Source organism: Hyperolius riggenbachi, chromosome 10 (genome assembly GCF_040937935.1).
Source record: "Hyperolius riggenbachi isolate aHypRig1 chromosome 10, aHypRig1.pri, whole genome shotgun sequence".
NCBI classification, from domain to species: Eukaryota; Metazoa; Chordata; class Amphibia; order Anura; family Hyperoliidae; genus Hyperolius; species Hyperolius riggenbachi.
In genome coordinates this window covers 150900112-150921868 of record NC_090655.1, presented here as the reverse complement: position 1 = coordinate 150921868, position 21757 = coordinate 150900112, and the positions used below count along the sequence as shown (strand labels likewise).

At 43.7% G+C, this 21757-nt stretch overlaps 1 protein-coding gene across 1 annotated transcript in view; it reads right to left on the bottom strand.

Annotated features, from left to right (window-relative positions):
* Positions 1-21757, bottom strand: part of LOC137536569 (elastase-1-like) — a 55519-nt gene that overhangs the window by 12031 nt on the left and 21731 nt on the right. Inside the window, exons 2-5 of the mRNA XM_068258814.1 lie at positions 15096-15205; positions 13733-13827; positions 11641-11921; positions 8174-8337 (exon numbers count right to left, since the gene is read on the bottom strand). Coding sequence (XP_068114915.1) covers positions 8174-8337; positions 11641-11921; positions 13733-13827; positions 15096-15205 — 650 coding nt within the window. The remainder of the gene's footprint in view (positions 1-8173; positions 8338-11640; positions 11922-13732; positions 13828-15095; positions 15206-21757) is intronic.

Below are 21757 nucleotides of genomic sequence, written 5' to 3'. Positions count from 1 at the left end.
GTGCGGGTAGCGGTTCTGCGGGTGCGGGTCGGGTTGCAGGTATCAAATTCACCAGAAAGCAGGTCGGGTGCGGGTAGCGGGTCGCGGGTGCGGGTCGGGTATAAAAAAAGTGGACCCGCGCAGGCCTCTAGCTTAAGCTATACCAGAGCCGAAAGGCTCTGGTAAAAACTGAAGCTGTAGTGGGTAGGGGGCAAAAATCAAATACCCTCCACACCTCCCGCTCACCTCCGTTACCTGGCGCTCTTCTCTGGTCAGTCCCTTTCTCCTGGGCGACTTCGGTGCCTCCAAACCCGGACTTACTGCACCGGCCATGTGCAGTATGTCCGTTCTGCTCCCCTGGGGCCGTACCGAGTGATGTCATAGGACAGGAGCGCGCTCGCTCTCCTATCAGAGCTCACGGCAGGGTGCAGTCCACTCCTTTCCTGTGATGTCGCTACATGGCCACAGGGGAGCAGAACGGACATACTGCGCGGCGCGGCACAGTATGTCCTGGTTCGGAGTCACTGAAGTCATCCAGGTGAACAGGACTGACCAGAGAAGAATGGCGGGGGATGGAGGTGAACAGGAGGTATGGTGAGTATTTAATTATTGCCCCCTAACCACTACAGCTTCATTTTTTTACCATAGCCTTTCGGCTCTGGTATCCTTCAAAGAAAACTTGTAGGGATAAAAGGAAAGTTAAATACTCACCTCAGTGGTTGATCCAGAGGCTTCTCCGATCCTCCATCACCCCACTCCCCTCACTGCTTGCATGAACTCTACTCTTCTTCATTGTGGCTGCGCTCCTGTCCATGTACGAGTGTGACCACACAGCACAGGCACAAGTATGGTCCCAGCCTGCTCAGTAGCACAGAACCCCTCGGAGGAAAAAGTTGTGTACGAGTGGCTCCTTCATACTGCACAAGCACAGGCCATACTTGCACGTGTGCAAGTATATTGAACATATTCAACAAGCCATTCTCGAATATGTTCACAAGGTCCCAGCGTTTGATTGGATGTGACAAGGAGGATAGGTGAAGCCTCTGGCCTATACAGAGGCTTCCCACTACAGAGATTAGTATTTAATTTTCCTTTTTCTTTACACTTCATGTACCATTTAATGATTCATCGTGTTGGATTACTAATGACCAATCTCTGTTCTTCTTGAAGACTTTTTTTTACATTTTTGCAAAAGTTGCCCTTTAACAGAATTTTTGGTTCTGCAAAAGAGTGCCTGGGCATAAATTTTTTGTGAACTTCTGCAAATGGGGAGGGAGCGAATGTACATAGAATACTGGAAACTTTCCATGCACTTTCAATGAATGTCGAAGTAAAATATTGTATACAGTGTAGTCGGTAAGACCACAAATTATTCAGTGTTTGTAATGTCAAGAAACATTGCAGCATGGACCAGTAGGATCCATAAAAACTGTGTGAATTACAAAATACTTTAAAAAACTATATCTATTCAGCCATATAATAGAACTTTGGAGTATAGATGATCTTCAAATAAAGGATGGTAGAGCAACAAGGTTCCAGAAAGCATCACATTCCTTTAAGCCACAGAGCCTTGATAAAGGAATGTTATGTGTTACAAAATGTCCCTCAACCAGTTTAGTTCACATCAAGCCAGATTGTCAAAGAGCCAGTCAGAGCAGCCACTACCGTCAGTGTCTGGTCTAAAGGAAGGCTGTGGAGTCTGGTGCTGATGCATTTTTACCACAGGGTTCTGTGGGAAACACATTTGCAGTCTGGAAGAATTGTGCAGGTTGTTTTTTTGCATTGTGGTTAGCAGGGGCGCTGCCAGCGTACAAGAGAGGTACTCCCCCGCTTTAGGCCTCACTGTAGAAGGGGGCTTGTTCAGCGGCTGGGGGCCACCCACCGACCTGCCCTGGGGGTCCCCAGTAACTCACGTAACCCCGCTTCAGTGCGGACTCCTTTTACCGTGCTCTCCTCCTAATGCTGGGCCCACTCTCTCCTCCTGTTGCTTCTGCCGGGTTAGCGTCGTATCTCCATGGTTACTCGGCGGTGCCCATCATGACGTCAGAGGTGCCGCCGAAAGTAACCATTGCGATAGGATGCAGCGAAAGGAGAAGAGCATGGGGAGAGCAGAAGAGCCTGATGAGAGGAGTCGACGTTGGAACGGGGTTACATAAGTCACTCTCCAACCTATACTGGGGCACCACCTGTACCTGGCTACCTATATACTGCAACACCTATAGCTCGCTACCTATACTGGGGCACTACCTGTAACTGCCTATCTATATACTGCAGCACCTATAGCTCATTACCTATACTGGAGCCCCACCTGTACCTACCTAGCTATATACTGCAGCACCTATGGCTCTCTACCTATACTGAGGGCACCACCGGTACCTGGCTACCTATACTGGGGAACCTATAGCTAAGCTCGGTACCTATACTGGGGCACCACCTGTACCTGGAAACCTATACTGGGGCACCTATAGCTCGCTACCTATACTGGGGGCACCTGTACCTGGATATCCTATACTGGGCACCTATGCCTGGATGCCTATACTGGGAGCACCTATGCCAAGCTACCTATACCGGGGGCACCTATGCCTAGCTACCTATACTCTGGACATCTATGCCTGGCACAAGGGAAGAAAAGAGGCACAGGGGGACAGAGGTGACACAGAAGGGGACAAAAGAGGCACAGGGAGAACAAAGATGAGACGGGGGCATGAGATGAAACAGAGGGGGATAAAAGAGGCACAGGGAGAACAGTGGGGGACAACAGAGAATGGATTCAGGTTAAGTGTGGACATACAGTCCCTATCTGATTTGTTAACCGGGAACTACCTGTATTTTGCTAGTATTTGTCCCCACCCACATGGCATGGTCACGCCCACTATTTACCACGGCACACTTTCTTCAGTGTTGAGGCCACGCCTATTTTTTACTGTGGCATGCTTTGTGTGCCGCTCCCTTCAGGGAGGGGCCCCAAATTATGGACTGCTTAGGGCCACCAAAACCTTAGCTGCACCCCTGGTGGCTAGATCCGTTGTGGACTGATAAGTGTAAACGGATCCTACTAAGCCATGTTCACAGTGGCCATTGCCGTTCCCTATGACAGCAGGATCGCAATGGATCGGGAAAGCGGCACCGCACATTATCTGTGTGTTGTGTCTGGTACCGTGAAGCATACAGTCAATGAATAGTATGCTTCACTGTTACTGGTAATGTGTGTGTTTAGCAGTAACGCACTGCATGCAGTGCCTGTTATATCTGTTATACCTGTTATACAGCAGAACACCTGCCACACTGTGAACGTTGCATATGTGGTGCATTACAGCGCAGTAAGCCATGTTACAGAGTGGTCATTACATCGCACTGTAACGCACCACTGTGGTACCGCTGTTGCCTTAATAATACAGAATCGGTTTGATTGTCACTTTTTCTATTGAAAATCTATTGAAGATCCATTGAACCATAACATTGCACTGTTTGATGCAGCCTGGTTGGATTTGATGGATGAATGTCTTTTTTCAACCAAATTAACTATGTAACCAAGATTTTTGTCCTATTCAATCTATACTTTCGATCGGTCAAAATTGATTGAAATTTGATTGATTAAAGGAGTTAACATAAAAGTGTGTGGGTAGGGTTAAGTATCAGGAATAGGTTGAGGTTAGAGCTAGGTATGGTGAGGGAATCTATGTGAAACAGTGAGATAAAGGTTAAGGATACAGAAAAGGGTGTATGTTAAAGAGGAACTCCAGTGAAAATAATGTAATAAAAAAGCGCTTCATTTTTACAATAATTATGTATAAATGATTTAGTCAGTGTTTGCCAATTGTAAAAGCTAATCCTCTCCCTGATTTACATTCTGACATTTATCACATGGTGACATTTTTACTGCTGGCAGGTGATGTCAGTGGAAGTAGCTGCTGCTTGCTTTTTTGGCAATTGGAAACAGCTGTTAACAGCTATTTCCCACAATGCAACAAGGTTCACAGAGAGGAAACTGCCAGGACCATGGTCCTCACAGTTTCCTGTGGGAGAGCTTCACCACGATATCAGCCATACAGAGCCCCCTGATGATCCATTTGTGAAAAGGAATATATTTCTCATGTAAAATGGGGTATCAGCTACTGATTGGGATGAAGTTCAATTCTTGGTTATGGTTTCTCTTGAAGAGGAGAAGATAGGGGCAGGAATTACAAAGCAGTTGACATAATAGGGAAATGCTAAGGTTAGGCATGAGGAAGGGGTTAATGTTAAGGGGGTTGGTTAGGTTTAGGAGTGATGAGGTTAAAGCTATCCTTATAATATGTATTATAAAATGTATCCTTATAAATTAAACTGTATTATAAAATGGGAAGATAGGGTTAGGTTAGGGTTAGCCAAGAAATGATTAACAATTAGGATAGGGGGTTGATTAGGGTTAGATATGGGTTAGATATGGGAAAACTGACTGGTGCATGATCACCAACAATAGCAGCATTGCATAACCAAGATAGCAGTGTGCCAGTAAATGCATTTATAAATCAAGCTAATAATAATAATAATTCGGCTTACACACCATATCTACCAGTGCCAAAATTACATATAGCTTTCAAAAATATCCTATATGCACTTTCAGTACAAAGGCTGTGGATACTGTTGTCTTGTATGGGAGCTAACTTGAGTGTTCCACCTCCAATCAGTAACGGGAAACGGGCTCTTTCCACTATGAAATGCGAGCGTAATCACGTTTCAATTTCAACCATGTGATTGCGATTGCAATTGAGCTACTATACTCAGTATAGTAAAGCCCAATCGCATCCAAAACGCGTCAGTACAACGATTGCATTTTGACCAAAATCGCATCGCAGTCAGATCGCACTAATAGAAATTGCTGCTGCATTTTCCATTAATTTAATGTACCTTGAGTTGTAGATGTTAACATAACAAGATTTTAATTCTCTTAACTTGCATTACAGCTGTAGTGTTGCCACACAAAAAAAAAAAACCAAAGACATTAATTTGGTGGTAGGAATATTTTTACTGTGTTTACATGTCCTTTCAACCACTTGACTGTAAATACACTGCAGATCAGTTTATTAATTTATGAAGAAAAAGTCAATTCAGAAAAGATTTAATGAAGAATCAGTTTTATTTGTCTTAAAATGCTCACATAGATGAATAATATATGATCACATGTAAATAAACACATATGACAAAAGAGGACATTTCTGTCCCTGGTTTCATTTCCACCATTCATTTTTCTGAAGGCCTTAGGAAATGGCACCCAGAGGCCAGTGCTGGAGACATGAGCATTGACCAAGTTTCCACAGTAATGGCCTAAATGCACCATTCTCCTAGAACATAGGTGGCTACTGGAGGTACAGTGCAGAGAAATCAAGAAAGGAAATAATAGGTGGGTCTTATTGGACTGGACTGATAGCAGCAAGTGGTTGTGAACACATCTGTAAAAATACAACTACAAATTCTCGTTTAAAAGCAAGAGAGAAACAGGTAAGATGAGAGAGGAAAAGCAAGAGCAAATGGAATAGTAAATACAGTGAGAAAGAATTATACAAAAGACAAAAAATTACAAATAAAAAATGCAAGTAGCTTGCAGAGAAGTTCAGTTCTGAGTTAAAACCAGTACTGGAGCAGTTGAGCCAAACTCCCTGGGATAACTAGACCCAGCTTTGTAACAGCGAATGACTTGCAATGGGGTTCAGTGGGCAAATGGCGAAACCTGCGAGAAAGCATTTGTTGCCATGCGGGCTTGCAGGCGAACCCACAAATGCCAACACACATGTGGGAACTCTATGTAGGGATACGTTTTTTGCTTTGAAACTTAATGGGTTTAAAAAAGACATTCCCTTCCATGTACCACACGTTGAATAAACAACATTTATTAAATCAGGAGGCTGTCATAGCTTGACAAAGGAGCATGTCCAATTCTCCGAAACGTCGCTTGCTTGTACTATGTGTACTGTATGACAGCCTATAAATAAAATTGTAAAAGAGCTATTGATGGTGCCGGCTTTACTTATCTCTTCAAATTACTCAAGTGGTGACTGAGCCAGCCTAGGCACATCTGTTGACCGACTCTGTGGGGTAGTGCAATCTTCTACCCTGCTACGATTAAATCTGGAGCAGGCAACAGCATTACTGTTCCTTGTTGTTTGCTCTCACAATTTACAAATCTTTCATAATCCAGTAATCATACAGCATGCATGTAATGGAACAGTTGTTGTACAGAAAGCTAGGATTCGATTAACCAATGTTGTTGCACCAACGGATTTGATGTGCAGGGACCACCCCTGGAGTCACAGGGAAACTTCAGCAATCACCAAAGGTCCGCACCATCTATTCTTCAAGTTTCTTTATTTATAGCTCATAGTACAAAAAAACATGATAAAACAGGTCTGCAAGTAGATGACACACAGGCGTTTCGACTCTTCATTCTCAAATCAGACTCTGCAATGATTTGAGAAAGAAGGGTCGAAATGCCTGTGCGTCATCTACTTGCAGACCTGTTTTTATCATGTTTTTTGTACTATGAGCTATAAATAAATAAACTTGAAGAATAGATGGTGCGGACCTTTGGTGAGTACAGAAAACTAGGGACATAACTACATTGGGCCCCAAGGCCGCCCTGCCAAGATCTGTCACCTACCACAACCTCCATCACTGGAGGGCTGGGAACTAGGACAGGACAGTGCTGCCCACTGGCAAGCTGCACTGAATTAATCAGCCCTCGAAATTACAGTAACTCCTAATGTGACGTCTTCATACATACCATATTGGCATCGGGAATTACTGGGCCCAGTCCTGTACATAAGGCTGAATGGCAGCAGAGCTGCTCCCTACATTTCCTGTTCAGTTTGCAAGTGCCACGCTGCCAGCCAATCACCATGCGGCTTTAGTCTAATGTCATGTGACAAGGGCGGAAGCTGCATGGTGATTGGTTGTCTGCACGGCACTTGTAAACTGAACAGGAGGTGAAAAGGGTCCTGTATTGCTGATAGGGATGGCCGGAAAATCCGATTACCTTTCTGCAGAAATCTGAATTTCCAATACCAATTTCCGCGGAAAACGGAAAAGTTATGTTTTGTTTTTTTTAGTTGTTTTGCAGAATCCACTATTATACGGACATCCTTGATACACTACCAAATTCTCTGATTGGCCAAATACTTCTGAGTTGGAAGCATTGGACCAATCACAGGCTGCAGAATTTTTCAATTTTCCTAAGGTAAACCTCTGCATTTTCTGATTGGTCCAATACTACCGAGTATTTTGAGTCCTGCAATTGGCCTATAATTTCTGATTTCAGGCCAATCACAACACTCGAAATTTGGAAATACTAGTAGTATTGCACCAATCAAAGAATGTGGTGGTTTACCATGGAAATCAGAACGCCATGGAAATTTTAGACCAATCACAAGCCTTAGATACTACCGAGTTTTACTGAATCCTGTGATTGATCTAAAATTTTTGCGGCATTTCAATTTCCAAAGAAAAATTCTGCAGCCTGTGATTGGTTCACTGCTTCTCAGCTCTGTCATTGGGCTAACATTTGTAGCAATGAGACCGCACTCTCTGGCTTCTCCCCAAGTAGGGAAATGGAGCGTGCAGACCATGTATCCCGGGTATCACAGGATCTTCGTATAGCAATCAAACTGTAGAGATCTGCACCGCTTCAATATTCATCTCAGTTTATTGAATGCTTAAAAAGACATACAATTTAAAAGAACTGTGGGGCAAGACAGTCCGCTGTTTAAGGCTCCCGCCTTTCTTCATGTTGCCCAGTTCAACTTGGGCAACTTGAAGAAAGACGGGAGCCTGAAACAGCGGACTGTCTTGCCCCACAGTTCTTTTTAATTGTATGTCTTTTTAAGCATTCAATGCAATTCAACTGAGATTAATATTGAAGTGGTGCGGATCACTACAGATTGATTGGACTAACTGCGGTAAACTCATTTCTGCAGAAATTTTCCGACCATCTCTAATTGCCGCCGGAAACAGGTAATATATAACTCTAGGCTCCACTGCCGCTGTGCAGAACCGCCCCCCACAGACAACTGTGATATGAGTTGATATCAACACTGGGCCTATTGTTGGTGGCTTCACGAGAAAATGGATGGAAGCTAAGTAAAGTGTTGTGTATTTGGCCCTCAGTCTAAATGCTCGGTGGAGTTATGAAGGCCAGCAACATAACAAGCCATATTGGTACCTGGCAAGCAGCAGGAGGTTCTCCGATGTCTCGGAATCCAGCACAGATCATGGACTCCCGCACTCTCTCCCCCCAGAATTGTTTCTGCTTACACGTCTTGTTATCAATAATGGGCAGCTTGGCTTGGTTCAGGACTTCTGACAGTGTCAGGTTCTCCTTCCCACCTACAGGAAAATGGATGAATAGGATTATATATATTCTAGAACATTTACAATTTTGCTAATATATTTATGCCAGTTACTAACAAGTACAACAACAACAACAAATAACATTTGTAAAGCGCTTTTCTCCCGTGGGACTCAAAGCGCATAAGCATGGCTCCGACCATCGTGGTACAGAGGAAGAATTTTATGAATCTGGAAATGCCAGGCTAAACAGGTGGCTTTTCAGTCTGGATTTGAATAGCTCCAGGGATGGTGCTGTCTTTACTGGGTGTGGTAGGGAGTTCCAAAGAGTAGGGGCAGCATGACAGAAGGCTCTGTCTCCAGATTTTTTGAGGTGCACTCTGGGAGTGACCAAGTTTATAGAACTTGCTGATCTGAGGTTGTGCGAGATGTGGTGCAGCTTCAGCAAGTCCTTCATGTATCCAGGGCCCAGATTGTGCAGGGATTTGAATGTCAGCAGTCCAATCTTGAAGAGTATTCTCCATTCTACTGGTAGCCAGTGCAGTGAGCGAAGGATCGGTGTAATGTGACAGTGGCGAGGCTGGTTTGTTAGCAATCTGGCAGCAGCATTCTGCACTAATTGCAGGCGACGCAGGTCCTTTTTGGGGAGGCCAGCATAAAGGGCATTGCAGTAGTCCAGCCATGATGTGATGAAGGCGTGGACTAGGGTTGGAAGATCCTCTGGGGGAATCAGATGTTTAATCTTTGCAATGTTCTTCAGATGAAAGAAGGAAGATTTAACTACAGATGAAATTTGGTTTCTGAAACTCAATTCCCCATCGATTAGTACGCCAAGGCTGCGCACAAGGTTGGAGCTGTTTATGTCTGGATTCCCAATCCTGATTGTTGTTGCTTTAGGATAGAGCTGTTTTGATGGCGAGCACTGGCTTTGGACAAACAGGACCTCAGTTTTGTCAGCATTCAGTTTCAACCAGTTATCATTCATCCATGCCTGAAGCTCAGCTAAGCAAGAGTTTATTTTTGGGATAGGGTCTGTTCCACCAGGTTTGAAGGACAGGTATAGCTGTGTGTCATCGGCGTAGCAGTGGTACGTCAGGCCATGTCGTTGGATAAGTGTACCGAGTGGCAACATGTAGATTGCAAACAGCAGAGGGGATAGGATTGATCCTTGTGGCACTCCGAATTGTAGAGGTGCAGGTTTGGACATTATAGGTCCTAGGGATACTCTCTGTGTTCTGTCAGTCAGGAATGATCTGAACCACTGGAGGACTGATCCACTGATGCCACAGTACTCCTGCAGTCTGTTAAGCAGGATTTCATGGTCAACTGTATCAAAAGCTGCTGAGAGATCCAACAGGATTAGGATGGAGCATTCCCTTCTGTCCCTTGCCATGAGCAGATCGTTGCAGACTTGGATGAGGGCTGTTTCACAGCTGTGGTGTTTCTTAAAGCCAGATTGTAGAGGGTCCAGGATGTCGTTTACTGACAGCCTGGTTTCAAGTTGCAGATAGACAGCCTTTTCAATAACTTTACCTAAGAAGGGGAGGTTGGAGACAGGTCTGTAGCTGCTCATAGCATCTGGATCCATGGAAGGTTTTTTAAGAAGGGGCTTGATGATTCCTTCTTTTAGAGAGGTAGGAAACCTCCCTGCTTGCAGAGAGCAATTTACTATTTTGTGAAATGCTGGACCAAGCAGGTCAGGGCATTTCAGCATATGTTTAGTTGGTCCAGGGTCCAGGTCGCAACAAGTAGTATAGTGAAAGGTTATATTTATCACTTTCCAGTGTCATAGCAAAAGGGGTTGCAGAGGTTGCGACCGCATTGGGGTCCCTTGGGCCAGAGGGGCCCCGAAGGGCCCTTCCTCAACTACAATATTAGCTCTCTATTGGTCCTGTGCTCATAATAATCACTTCTATAGATACTTTGAATAGTGGTAATCATTAACAAACTGTTCTCCATCCCCTTCTTGCACTGTAATTGCCATTGGCAGGTTTTGGTGCGCCGTATCAATTGTTATGTATAGAGTGCTTGGGGGGCCCCATTGTAAAACTTGCATCTGGGCCCACAGCTTCTTAGCTACTCCACTGTCACTTTCCTTTAAATGTTTTTCCTACATAACATGCAGAAACACTTACATTAGAATTCTAGGGGCAGATACAGTATATAGCTTAATAGACAGAGTTGCTAAATGTTACCTTTTTATGAGAAATCAGGCTTCTGCTTATAAAAACCCTGTTTTATGTTATGCTGTTGAATCTTGTCAATGTATTAGTACAGGTTTATAAAATGGAGCTATTTACTTGTAGATGGAGTAGCCAATTTACTAACATTTGAAATAAAAATAAATATGAACGGTAATGGCTGGATGGCACATATGGGTGGAGAACAGGCTGTGCTCTGCTGCTGATGGTGATGCCAGCCAATAGGATCCTCGGTGGGTTAGTGATGTCACCAAATTTCCTGGAAGAGGGAAGCCAACTGACAACGAGAGTGTGGAGATACATCACCTGCAGCTGCGAGGGACAATTCAACTCATGGCTAGCATGTATGTACTGCATACGCCTGGTACCGAGACTCTGCAAGCCCCGTGCATATAACAAGTCAAAGTCCCAACTGTATTTATGCAAAGTTCCATACACCTGTACAGATTACTGTTTGATGACATCTCTGACACAAAGAATTCACAGGCCCAATTTTCACTATCATTAATAATTAATATGATCACTGAAAGCAAATACATTTAATGGACACATTTTGTTTTTAACTATTGTTTTGCTTTGAGCAGCACAGATCCATGTTTATAGCAATTTTTTTTAACAAAGTGAAAACATCACTACTAAAATCAAGTTTTTATGCAGCCCTTGATTGTAGTTCCAGCTGATACTGTTTGCTATGTAAGTATGCTTTATGATTGTTGCTCTCTGTATGGCCATCTTGATAGAAAAGCAAGAGGCTTTTGAAACATCTGAAAAAATAAAATTAAAGGTTTTCATCCAGCTTAATATTATATGCAGAGAGGGTATATTTTAAAACCTGTTCTACAAATAATAGATGCAGCAGATTTTCAGAATATACAAATATATTTAGATATCAGTGATGTCATTTTTTAACTGCTACAGTAGTAAGAAGAATGGAAGATAAGAAAGTTCTAAAGTTTTAAATGTTACAAAATAGAGGCAGTTCTAGTTTTAGAACTTGAGGGCTGGTAACTTTTTAGCTCCCAAAGCTTCTTTTATGTGTGTATCTGACACTATAGATACATAGAATATAGACATTGTGATGCAATTAGAAGAGTCTTTATCAATCATGTTACCTCTTGCATCTCCCCATCTGGTGTCTTACCTCTGGTGTCTCCCCATCCAGTTACCCAGCACATGTGGCCTGGTCGCAAAGTGTTGTCTTTCTTGGGGAGGCAGGCATACTGGATGAAATGAGTAGGCAGTATGTCCCCTACAGGCTTGACTAATGCAATGTCATAGTCCAGCTCATTCAGATGGGGGTAGCGAAAGCGTTCATGTCTATATATGCGCTTCACATCGTAAACCTTTTCCGTAGGTTCTGTACGGTTGAGGTTATGTTTCCCAAGGACAATCCTCCAGTTGGCTGCATCTTCTGCCTTCCCCCTGCAGTAGAAATCAATCATTATTTATCAGAAGGCGAGGGTTAAAATGTCTTAAGAAATACATTTGTGTTTAAAGAGAAATTATTCAGCCTTGCATTCAGATCTCTTGTCAGTGCTTTAGGGCTTATCAAAACACACACATTTTTAAATTGAGCAGGGAACAGATTTGTGCGTGATTTGTGGGGGTTTTGGCACGCATGGCAAAACAGCACTGCTGCATTTTCCATTGTAGCCAATGGCCCTCTTGGAAATCACACATCCGTTTGCATTCATTCATGTTCGGTGTTTGCGCTTTTCCCATGAATTTAAATAGGACAGCTTTTTGCTTTTTTCCATACGATGCACGCTTTCACAATTACAATGTAGTCTGCCTCATCTGAAAATCAGGGGACAAATATGAATAATTGTGTGTGGGAAAACGTAGAACAACGGAAAAGTGCACAGTCAGGAGGGGCCAGCTAAACTTGGCTGCCTAATGTAGCCACGCAGAGTGGGCAGCAGGGTGTTGTCACATTTACGATTGGACGACTGGATTGGCTTTCCTCTCCTCTTCCTCCACCTGCAGCGGCGCTGCCATGCCAACATCGTCTTTTGGCTTCTGATTACATGATACGGCATATGATCGGGGCTCAGAGGATCCCGTCAGTGTTACACCACCACTCGGTGGTGGGAGAGGGATGATGGAAGAGTCTCTTCCACCTCTTCTCTTCCACCACCAAGTGGCACTGTAACGCTGACACCATCCTATGGGCCCCGATCACATGTGATGTAATGATCTCATGTGATCGAAAGCCAGAAGACGATGTCGGGATTGCAGCGCTGCAGTTGAGGAGAGGAGAAGCCGACCCAGCCGTCCAGATATGTAACAATGACAGCTCCCTACTGCCTGCTCTGCATAGCCTGACAAGCTGAGGAAGGAAAAATGTGACCCTGCAGAGCACATATAGATTTACTATATGTGGCTGCTAAAAGGTTAAAGCTCATCTCCAGAAATTTGCCTTCTTAAAACAGAAGGTATTTGCGATTATTCAGGTTCGAGTGAGCATATGAGGTGTTCCACAATGCATCACTTGCTGAATATGCAAATCATCCCTTTCATGTCCCTGAAAGCTAAACACACCTCCAGAACCGCTGGAATGCAGTGATGTGTCATCTTGTTAATTGTACAGAGCCGTAATAATCCAACATGCATACAGACTGTTTCAGACTGGTTGGTCCTCACCAGTGCATGGCATGGCTTAATGTGGCTCTACGTGGTAGGACTTAAAAACACCCAGAGTTACAGATTGCCCAGCAAGCTCATGGTGAACCAGAACTCCTAGCAGTGTGTAATGGACTAATAAGGCCCAAACCTTTCAGGGACATCAAATTATGATATGCATATTCAGCAGTGATGCATTGTGGGATATCTCATATACTTACTCCAACCTGAATAATTGCAAATACCTTCTGTTTTAAGAAGGCAATTTTCTGTCTCATGGCATTTTAATAAGAGGGTCTTTTGGTCCCTTTTAGGCCCATAATACAATACAATACAATACCATTTGTAAAGCTCTTTTCTCCCATAGGACTCAAAGCGCATACACAAGCCTAGGAGTTCTGGTTCACCATGAGCTTGCTGGGCAATCGTAGCTCATCTCCAAGCACTTTTCCAAATATGCCATTTCCATGTTACTAATCAAAATTCCCAAATGACAAGGTGCATTCTCAATACTTGATACTACAATAATAGTGAATAAAACAAAATGTCTTTTTCACTACTTTAGCTGTGTTTATTATAATCTTATTAATACGTTGCAACCAAATACTTACTTCTGAAAGCAGTGGGCTGCAGTGAGAACCCAATTCTTGTGAATAAGTGTGCCACCACAGACGTGAACATACATCTTACTTCCCCTAGACCGCACCTTTCAATGGAAATCACAGATAATATCAAGCACAAATCATGTTCAATAAAATGCCAAAAGTTGCAGATAACAGTTTTCTCTCAGACCCAAAGTAACACAAAAATCTAGAAAAGTAAAACAGAAAAAGAAAAAAAAGATAAAGAAATAACAGCACTCCTCTCCACAGGACTTCTTGTCCCTCATGTTGGTTGGTATACCCAGTATGGCTGAGACGGAAAGCATAGGGCTCCTCCATACTAAACTATACCAGCCTGTATGATCCATAATATGGGGGGACTCGGCACGAGAGGAGCAGAAATCCTTCTCCTCTCTTGCAAAGCCCTGTCTATGTCTAGGACAAGGGGCTCATTGCCAGTTCCCAGGAGGAGGTGGGAGTAATTACCCCCATGCATGTGAGCATAGGTCCTGGGTGATTTATGTTGGAATCTGGAGACCACCAGATTTCTCTCCACTTCCAGGTAAATGGTAAGTCGAGTCAATTTTGACCCCCCTGCCCCCCCCCCCCCCCCCCAACCTATTTCATCTGCCTGACACTCCAGGTCATTGCATAGACCAATAGGAAACCTTGGCAGCAATTTCAAAAATGCTTTTTGCTAGGCTCGCCTTCTACTACTGTGGCTTGAGTACAGAGGGAAGTGGTGGTGCACTGGTGGTCCTGATGGTGTAATCTGTGATGCTGGGGAGCAATGGTGTCGGGATGTCATCAAAAGGAGAAGCTCCCACTGTAGCTGAAAAGATTTCCACTCCAATCCAGATTTTTTAAGGCCACTTTTCCATGGACGGCTGGACTGCTTGTTTGTCTCATGTCCCATGCTCAGATGCAACTACATGGGGGGGGGGCACCTGTCCACTGTCTGTGCCAAGCACTAGCAAGCCTCTGGCCGGTGTACAGGAGCAGCTGACAGGCCGTGAATTCACCGCCTTCAGCTGCTCGGGGAATAAACTGAGTCCACAAATTTGCATCACTGTGTAGGCTTTGTAATTTTTGGGTTATATATACAGTATATTTTATTTTTCTGTTTGATTTAGTTTCAGCATTTGGCCGAGTAATGTTAGCACTCTGCCAAGCAACCGTCACATTTAGCTTCTGCATTATTCATGTTAAAAATAAACATGTAAAATCTTTTTGCTTTGCATCCTTAGTCATACTGCGGTTTGGAATGTAACCTTAATGCCTGCTCAAAACCAGCAGAGGCATCAGTATGCAAATCATAAATATTCATCAAGCCCTAAAAAAAATTGTCAGACATATCAGATATAAGCCTCACCTGCAAGGAAACCTGCCAAGGCCAGGAGAACGGGCGCACTTCATTCCCAGACACAATCCGTCCAGCTGTGTTTTGTTGGAAAAATGCAACTCCACAATCTGCTGGCCAGTCTGACGTGAAAAAAGGACATAAAAAGGTGATCTATCAACTGAAATTTCAAGTATTAAAATCAACTACAAATTTGAACTGATGTCACTTGGTTTTTTTCATTTTAATTAATGTTACGTTCACAGTGGGGAGCTGCATTGCGTTCCCTATAAAAACAGGATCGCAATGTAAGGGAGGGGAAAAATCGATTGATTTATTAACCTGCTCGTTTTTTTAAGTAATAGATTTATTATATCCTCCAATCCCTAGCTCAGTGGTTATTGGTGACGTTAGTAGGCAACAATCTTCATTCCACCTGTTATAGTTTTTGAGAAATAAATAAAATGATAAGGCTACCGTTAGCAGTGATATACAAACCAAATGGTGTTATCATGTAGGGGGGCTGGGTATTGAATACACAATTAGCAAGAGGAGAAAAAAAAGAGTAAGGAAGGAAATTATGTCAGGATTAGCTTCATTCAAAGGTAACCAAGATGGAAACTGTCTAGAACAGGATTCTCTGCTATTACGTTACAAAATTCACAGGAATCATAACGTGGACAGTGCAATACATCTGTTATGTAAGTAGAACTAGTATTTATCAATGGCGTAGCAATAGGGGTTGCAGAGGTAGCGACCACATCGGGCCCCATGGGGCCCTAAGTCAACCGCAGTATTAGCTGTTTATTGGTCCTTTGTTGGTAATAATCACTTCTATAGATGCTTTGAATAGTAGTAATAATTAACAAACTGTTTCTCATCCCCTTCTTGCACCTCTTATACTGTGGATGACCTTGGCAGGTTTTGTTGTGCTGTATCAAGTGTTACATATAGAGTGCTTGGGGGTGGGGGGGGCAATGTAATACTCGCACTGGGGCCCATAGCTCCATAGCTACACCACTGGTATTTATCTACTTATATACCGGTATGTGTTTTTTATTTCTAGGTTAGCATGGGTGTCACTTTTTCTTTAATGGCTACCTGTGGCAAGTTTAATTCAGTGTGTGTACATAGCTTTTAGTATCAGGCAAACATAAAACTCACTTAAAAAGATCTAGCTAATAGAAAACGGAAAGTCCATAATATAGCCCCAAGCAGAAGTGCCAGCATTAATAATTTTTGTAATGCCTTCACAAGGATGACAGCCATACTATTTTCTCTCCTAGGGCTTAGCCTAGCATCTTCCATCTGGTGATATGCACCATAACTGTGGCTATGTTTCCTTACTTTGCATGCATGGCTTATGTATTACATGTGATATAACTCTTCCACAATGCTCCTGTGAAACAAATATATTTTTCTAGGCAAAACCCCTTAATGGCAGCTCTAGTGGAGCCATTTGCTTAAAGAGGAGCTGTTAGGTATAAGGTCTCAGAGAAAATAAACACATATATCAGTAGCTAAATATAGGCTGTACTTACATTACATATGCATTTCACTGTCCACGTTTGGATTTCACAGATTTCACAGAAATTTTATATAGTATATGCAGAGATTGATGCTCCATGTTTTTCTGTCTTCTATGAAGCCAAATGTGTCGTCATGTCCCGCCTGCTTCCTGATCACAGAAAAGCTCGTACTGAATAACACAGTGTGCAGTGAATATTAATTAGCCATGTGGCTAGGAACAATAGCTGACTCCTGCAGTGTACTCTGCCCGGAGATTTATCAGTGCTACGCGCTGGACTGATTACAAGCTGCTGTAACGTCTCATTAGCAGCCGAGGGGAGGGCCCCAGAATGCTTTGCAGTATAGTATGCGGCTTGCGTCCTGCTTGGGTCTAACAGCTTTTCTGATAAGCACACATCAAAGGTAAGAGAGATTTTTATCTTCACTTTTTGGCTTCCTTCTAAACTGTTTAACACAGGAGAATAGAGGTTTAAATTAGCTTCTGCAGCCTGACAGTTACTCTTTAAAAGAATATTGTCCCTGACATTCCAGACTCATGAGTTCTTCCTCATAATTTTACCACCTTGTCTGGTTTTATAGAATTGTGTTGGCCTGAGTTTAAAATTCTACATCATTGCTCACTGGTGGTGAGCCACACTCTCTGCTGAAGCATTTTCACACTTCAAATAAATTTTAAAGCCTTGTTCATACTATCACTTGAAGTGATCAAAAATAGATCCCTCGGGTGATATTTTGGGGCCCAGTCCTGCACAGCCATGTCGCTAGCCTGCAGGCTAGTGATGCATTCTCTTGCTATGTCAGTAAGGAAGGGAGAACAAGATGGTGCACAACAAAGCGGGAGGGGTAAGAAAGAGAACACTGGCCTCGGGCCTGCACTCAGACAAGATGATCTGGTACTCCAGATCTCTTGCTGGCACATTGGGGCTGTTGCATATGTGCTAGATTCTCGGCAGAGCCATCCATGACCATCCACCTTGGTCGAGAACCATCAATCATGAATACAAAGCCTTCATGGCACAGTAATACCTGCTCTTTGTCAGAGAATCGGTTAAACATGTCTTTGCTGTCTGGTATTTGCCAGATGATTACTTTGGTCTTCCTGATCATTTTTGTTCCTTGTTCCTGGATATTGTATTACCAACTAATTCCTGAGTTGTTCATTTATGTTTGCTTTTCCTTTGATCTCCAGTTCTCCATTTTGACCATGGCTTGGTGATCATTATCCATCTCACTTGCCACCTGCCTCAACCTCAGCTTGATTCCACCTATTGGCTATTTCGGAAGGAATCAGGTAGATATACCGCTACACTCCGGCAATAGACAGAACTGGATCTGGGCGGCCTGGGCCAATATTCAAGCTAGAAGAAGGAAGTGGGTCCACTTCAATATCTCCAAAATTTATTAAGGACCACACCAGGTCCGAAACATGTCAGCATCGTGCATGTCTTTCTGCTTTGGGATAAGTCCTTAATAAATTTTGGAGATATTGAAGCGGACCCACTTCCTTCTTCTATTGGCTATTTCCCCGCATAATATGCAGAGGCTTCCTTCTACTGAGGTAAGTATCTAACTTGAGGTACGCATTAATGTATGCTTTGTATACAAAGACAACTTTTTTTATGTATGAAATGTACATTTAGTCATTCGTACATAGCAGGGGCGTAACTAGACATCACTGGGCCCCCCTGCGAAACTTTGGATGGGGCCCCCCACCCCCCTAGCTTTCTGCACAGGAAAACTGAGGACTAATGTGTTTTCCCCATGCAGATAAAAACACTTAGACTTAAAGGAAACGTCAGGCAATCTATGCTACCCCCAGATCTACTTACCCGGGGCCGGGGCTTCCTCCAGCCCCTTGCAGCCGACAAGTCCCTCCTTGCAGCTCTGCTCCCAGTACATACATACACACAGCCATATTATTTTACTACATGAGAGCACATACTACATGGAGGAACATCAATGACATGCTGAACATAAGATATATGTAACGATTGGTGTCAGCACGCAGAGAGAATCTGATTATTGATGATCTGCAGAATCACCTATAATACAGATATAATGCTAACCTCTGGACACCTATAGGTATGTGAGTGTTTGGTGTAACAGTAATACTTTGAGTGATGCACCTGCTGAGCAGGCGATATAACCGTAAACAGACACTGCTTCTGGGAGCACAGGAACCTTCCAGCAGCCTGAGGCTCTCCAAGGGGAGGAGTCAGGCTGGAGACAGGAAGGGCCAGAGAGTGAGTGACACCTAAAGGTGGATGTCACTATCTGATCTGGAGACTATCTCTTAAGGGGAGAAATAGCTCTCGAGGTCGGGCATGCCGGGTCGGCAACACACTGACAGATAAAGTACAAAGACAGAAGGCTGATTCGGTATCCAAGTCAAGCAGGGTCTGGCAACGGCATATCAGATATGCGAGGTACCGAATCAGAAGACAGAGGAGTAGTCAGAAAAGCTATAAGTCATAACATATATCAAACAATGCCTATTCTGGGTGCGAGGTCCTTGGTCTCAGCACCCCGGAACTAGTCTGAAGTATACACAGATGATAATACAGTTCCCTAGACTGGGTGCGAGGTCCGTAGTCTCAGCACCCTGGAACTAGTCTGAAAGATAACACAGATGGCAATACAGTTCCCTAAGCTGGGTGTGAGGTCCTTGGCCTCTACACCCTGGAACTAGCTTGAAGTATAACACAGATGATAACACAGTTCCCTAAGCTGGGTGTGAGGTCCTTGGTCTCTACACCCTGGAACTAGCTTGAGGTATAACACAGATGATAACACAGTTCCCTAAGCTGGGTGTGAGGTCCTTGGTCTCTACACCCTGGAACTAGCTTAAGCATAAACAGAATACAATTCAAATAATCTGGCTAAGTGTGAATTCCCAGGTCCACCTGGTTCAAACACACTGAAGGATCTGACTAGGTCTGAGTGCTTCCACGTAGTGCTCGCAACGGCAGACAACTTGCAAGTGACCAGCAGGAACTATATATGGAGTAGTGCTCTCCAGCACCACCCCTAATTGCTCAACCAATAGTATCCTGCTCTGGAGTCAGCTGATCGGCGTGGTCAGCTGACTCTTCCTGCTTAGTATAAGAATTCTGCCTCTCAGCGTGCGCGCGTGTATTTCTAAGCCTATGTGCACTAACAGACTCAGCCACACCAGACACACGCTGCCGCGTGCAAACCGCCGCGTGGGACGCGGAACCAGCCACCTTACTGTTGTTGCATGCGGCGGCTTTTCCGTGTTCTGCCCTGCTACCAAACACACGCTTCCGCGTGCAAACCGCCGCACTGGACGTGGAATCAGCCGTCTGCTCAATAGCACATGCGGCGGCTTTTCCGCAATTTCTCACAATATAGTATCAGTGTAACTTTGGCAAAACATTCAGAATGTCACAACAAGCTCTCTATGAAGCAGCAACAGTAATGCTGGGGATGCACGGTACGTTTCTGCACCATGTATCAACCAGCTGATCCGGACAGCTGATAATATTCAGCTGGCCCGATCAAGCCGCTCGACCCCCGCCCGCTCGATGAGCGGTAATCTATCCACGCGTACGCATTGACGAGCGGGGACGCGGCTGGGGTCCCGTGTATTCCCAGCATAAGACATCAATCTCCACTCCATTGAGTTGTAAAAGTATTCAGAGGCCATAAAGTCATTAGCCCGTGTGATAAGAATCTTGGAATCCTTTTGCTGAAAAGGGAAAGTCTACAACTTTTTTTTCAAAATGTAACTCATTTGTTTGTAAAGGCATTGTCAAGTCTTTAGACCTTAGCTGCAGTATGAGACAGATGTTTTTTACGAACCCTAGGAGGCAGGGACAGTGTACAAATTCCAAAGTGTGTGTGATTCCTTATCTGTGTGGTGGACACATACAGTCAATATAACAATGCTGTGAGAGCAGAATAAGTTTTTTTTCTCCATGCCCTTAGCTGTCAGTCTCTCAAACTTTTTCCCCCACGGGGCCCCTGTGGCGTCTGGGCCCCCCTGCGGAGGCATGCCTTGCAGGGTCTATTGTTACGCCCCTGATACATAGGGGACTGTCTATTCTACTGTGTTAGCCTCCAGTCAAAGCAAAAACTTTGGCTATACACAGTATTTCATATTCAATATGTCCTTTTCATATTCTTTTATGTATAATGTTTGATGAGAAAACCTTATGTTTCTACAGCTTGCTCTTTCAATCTATTGAAATTGCCAATAGGTTGTATAATCCTAGTTCCACAGTGAAGAATATAATTGCAAAATAAATATATATTTTTCATCTGTCTAATTACACTGGTCTTTTCTTCCTTCCTTAACTTTATATTAGCATTTAAAGAAAAGGTAATATAAAATGTAGCACGATGTTAGTCATTTTTTTGGGTAAATCTTTACATCAAATCAAAAAGAAGACTGATATCACAAGAGATAGATTGATGGATGGATTTACTTCCAAAAAGGAACAGCTGTGATCTTTGTTTTAGGTAACAAAGAATGGGACAGAATCACTGGGAGTAAGGGCTTTTTTACACAACACAAGATTCCTATTCCGATTTTCAAAAGTCCTGCATGCTGCGTTTTTTTCTGAATTTTATTCTTGTGTTGCTAGCATCCAGTGAAAACAGAATCGGAATATCATTGCAATTTCCAGTGTAAAAGAGGCCTAAGAACGCTAAAGATTATAGCTACAGAATAAGGAACTAGGAATCTGAAATAAAGTGTAGGACAGAATCAGAGTTAAAGGCCACAGCAGAATCAGAGTCAAGGGCCACAAAAGAATTAGAGTCTTAGGTCACAGCAGAATCAGAGTCAAAGGCCACAACAGAATCAGACTCAAAGGACACATAGGGCTTGATTCACAAAAGGGTGCTAACTTAGTTAGCACGCCTAAAAGCCCCTTAGCACTCCTAAAGCCCTTTAGGCCGCGCAAAAGTTTTAGTTTAAGCGATGTGTGGTGCGCGCGAAACCTTGCACCGGGTTCGGCTAAAACGTTGCATCTAGTGCGACGTTTTGGCCGCACCCAGTGCGACAGTTTAGTCGTGCGACGTTTCGCGCAGCGCTAAACTTTATGCGCAATCAATAAAACCTTTGGGCTTAGCACCCTAGTTAGCACGCCCAAAGCTTTTAGACGTGCTAACTGAGTTAGCACCCTTTTGTGAATCGAGCC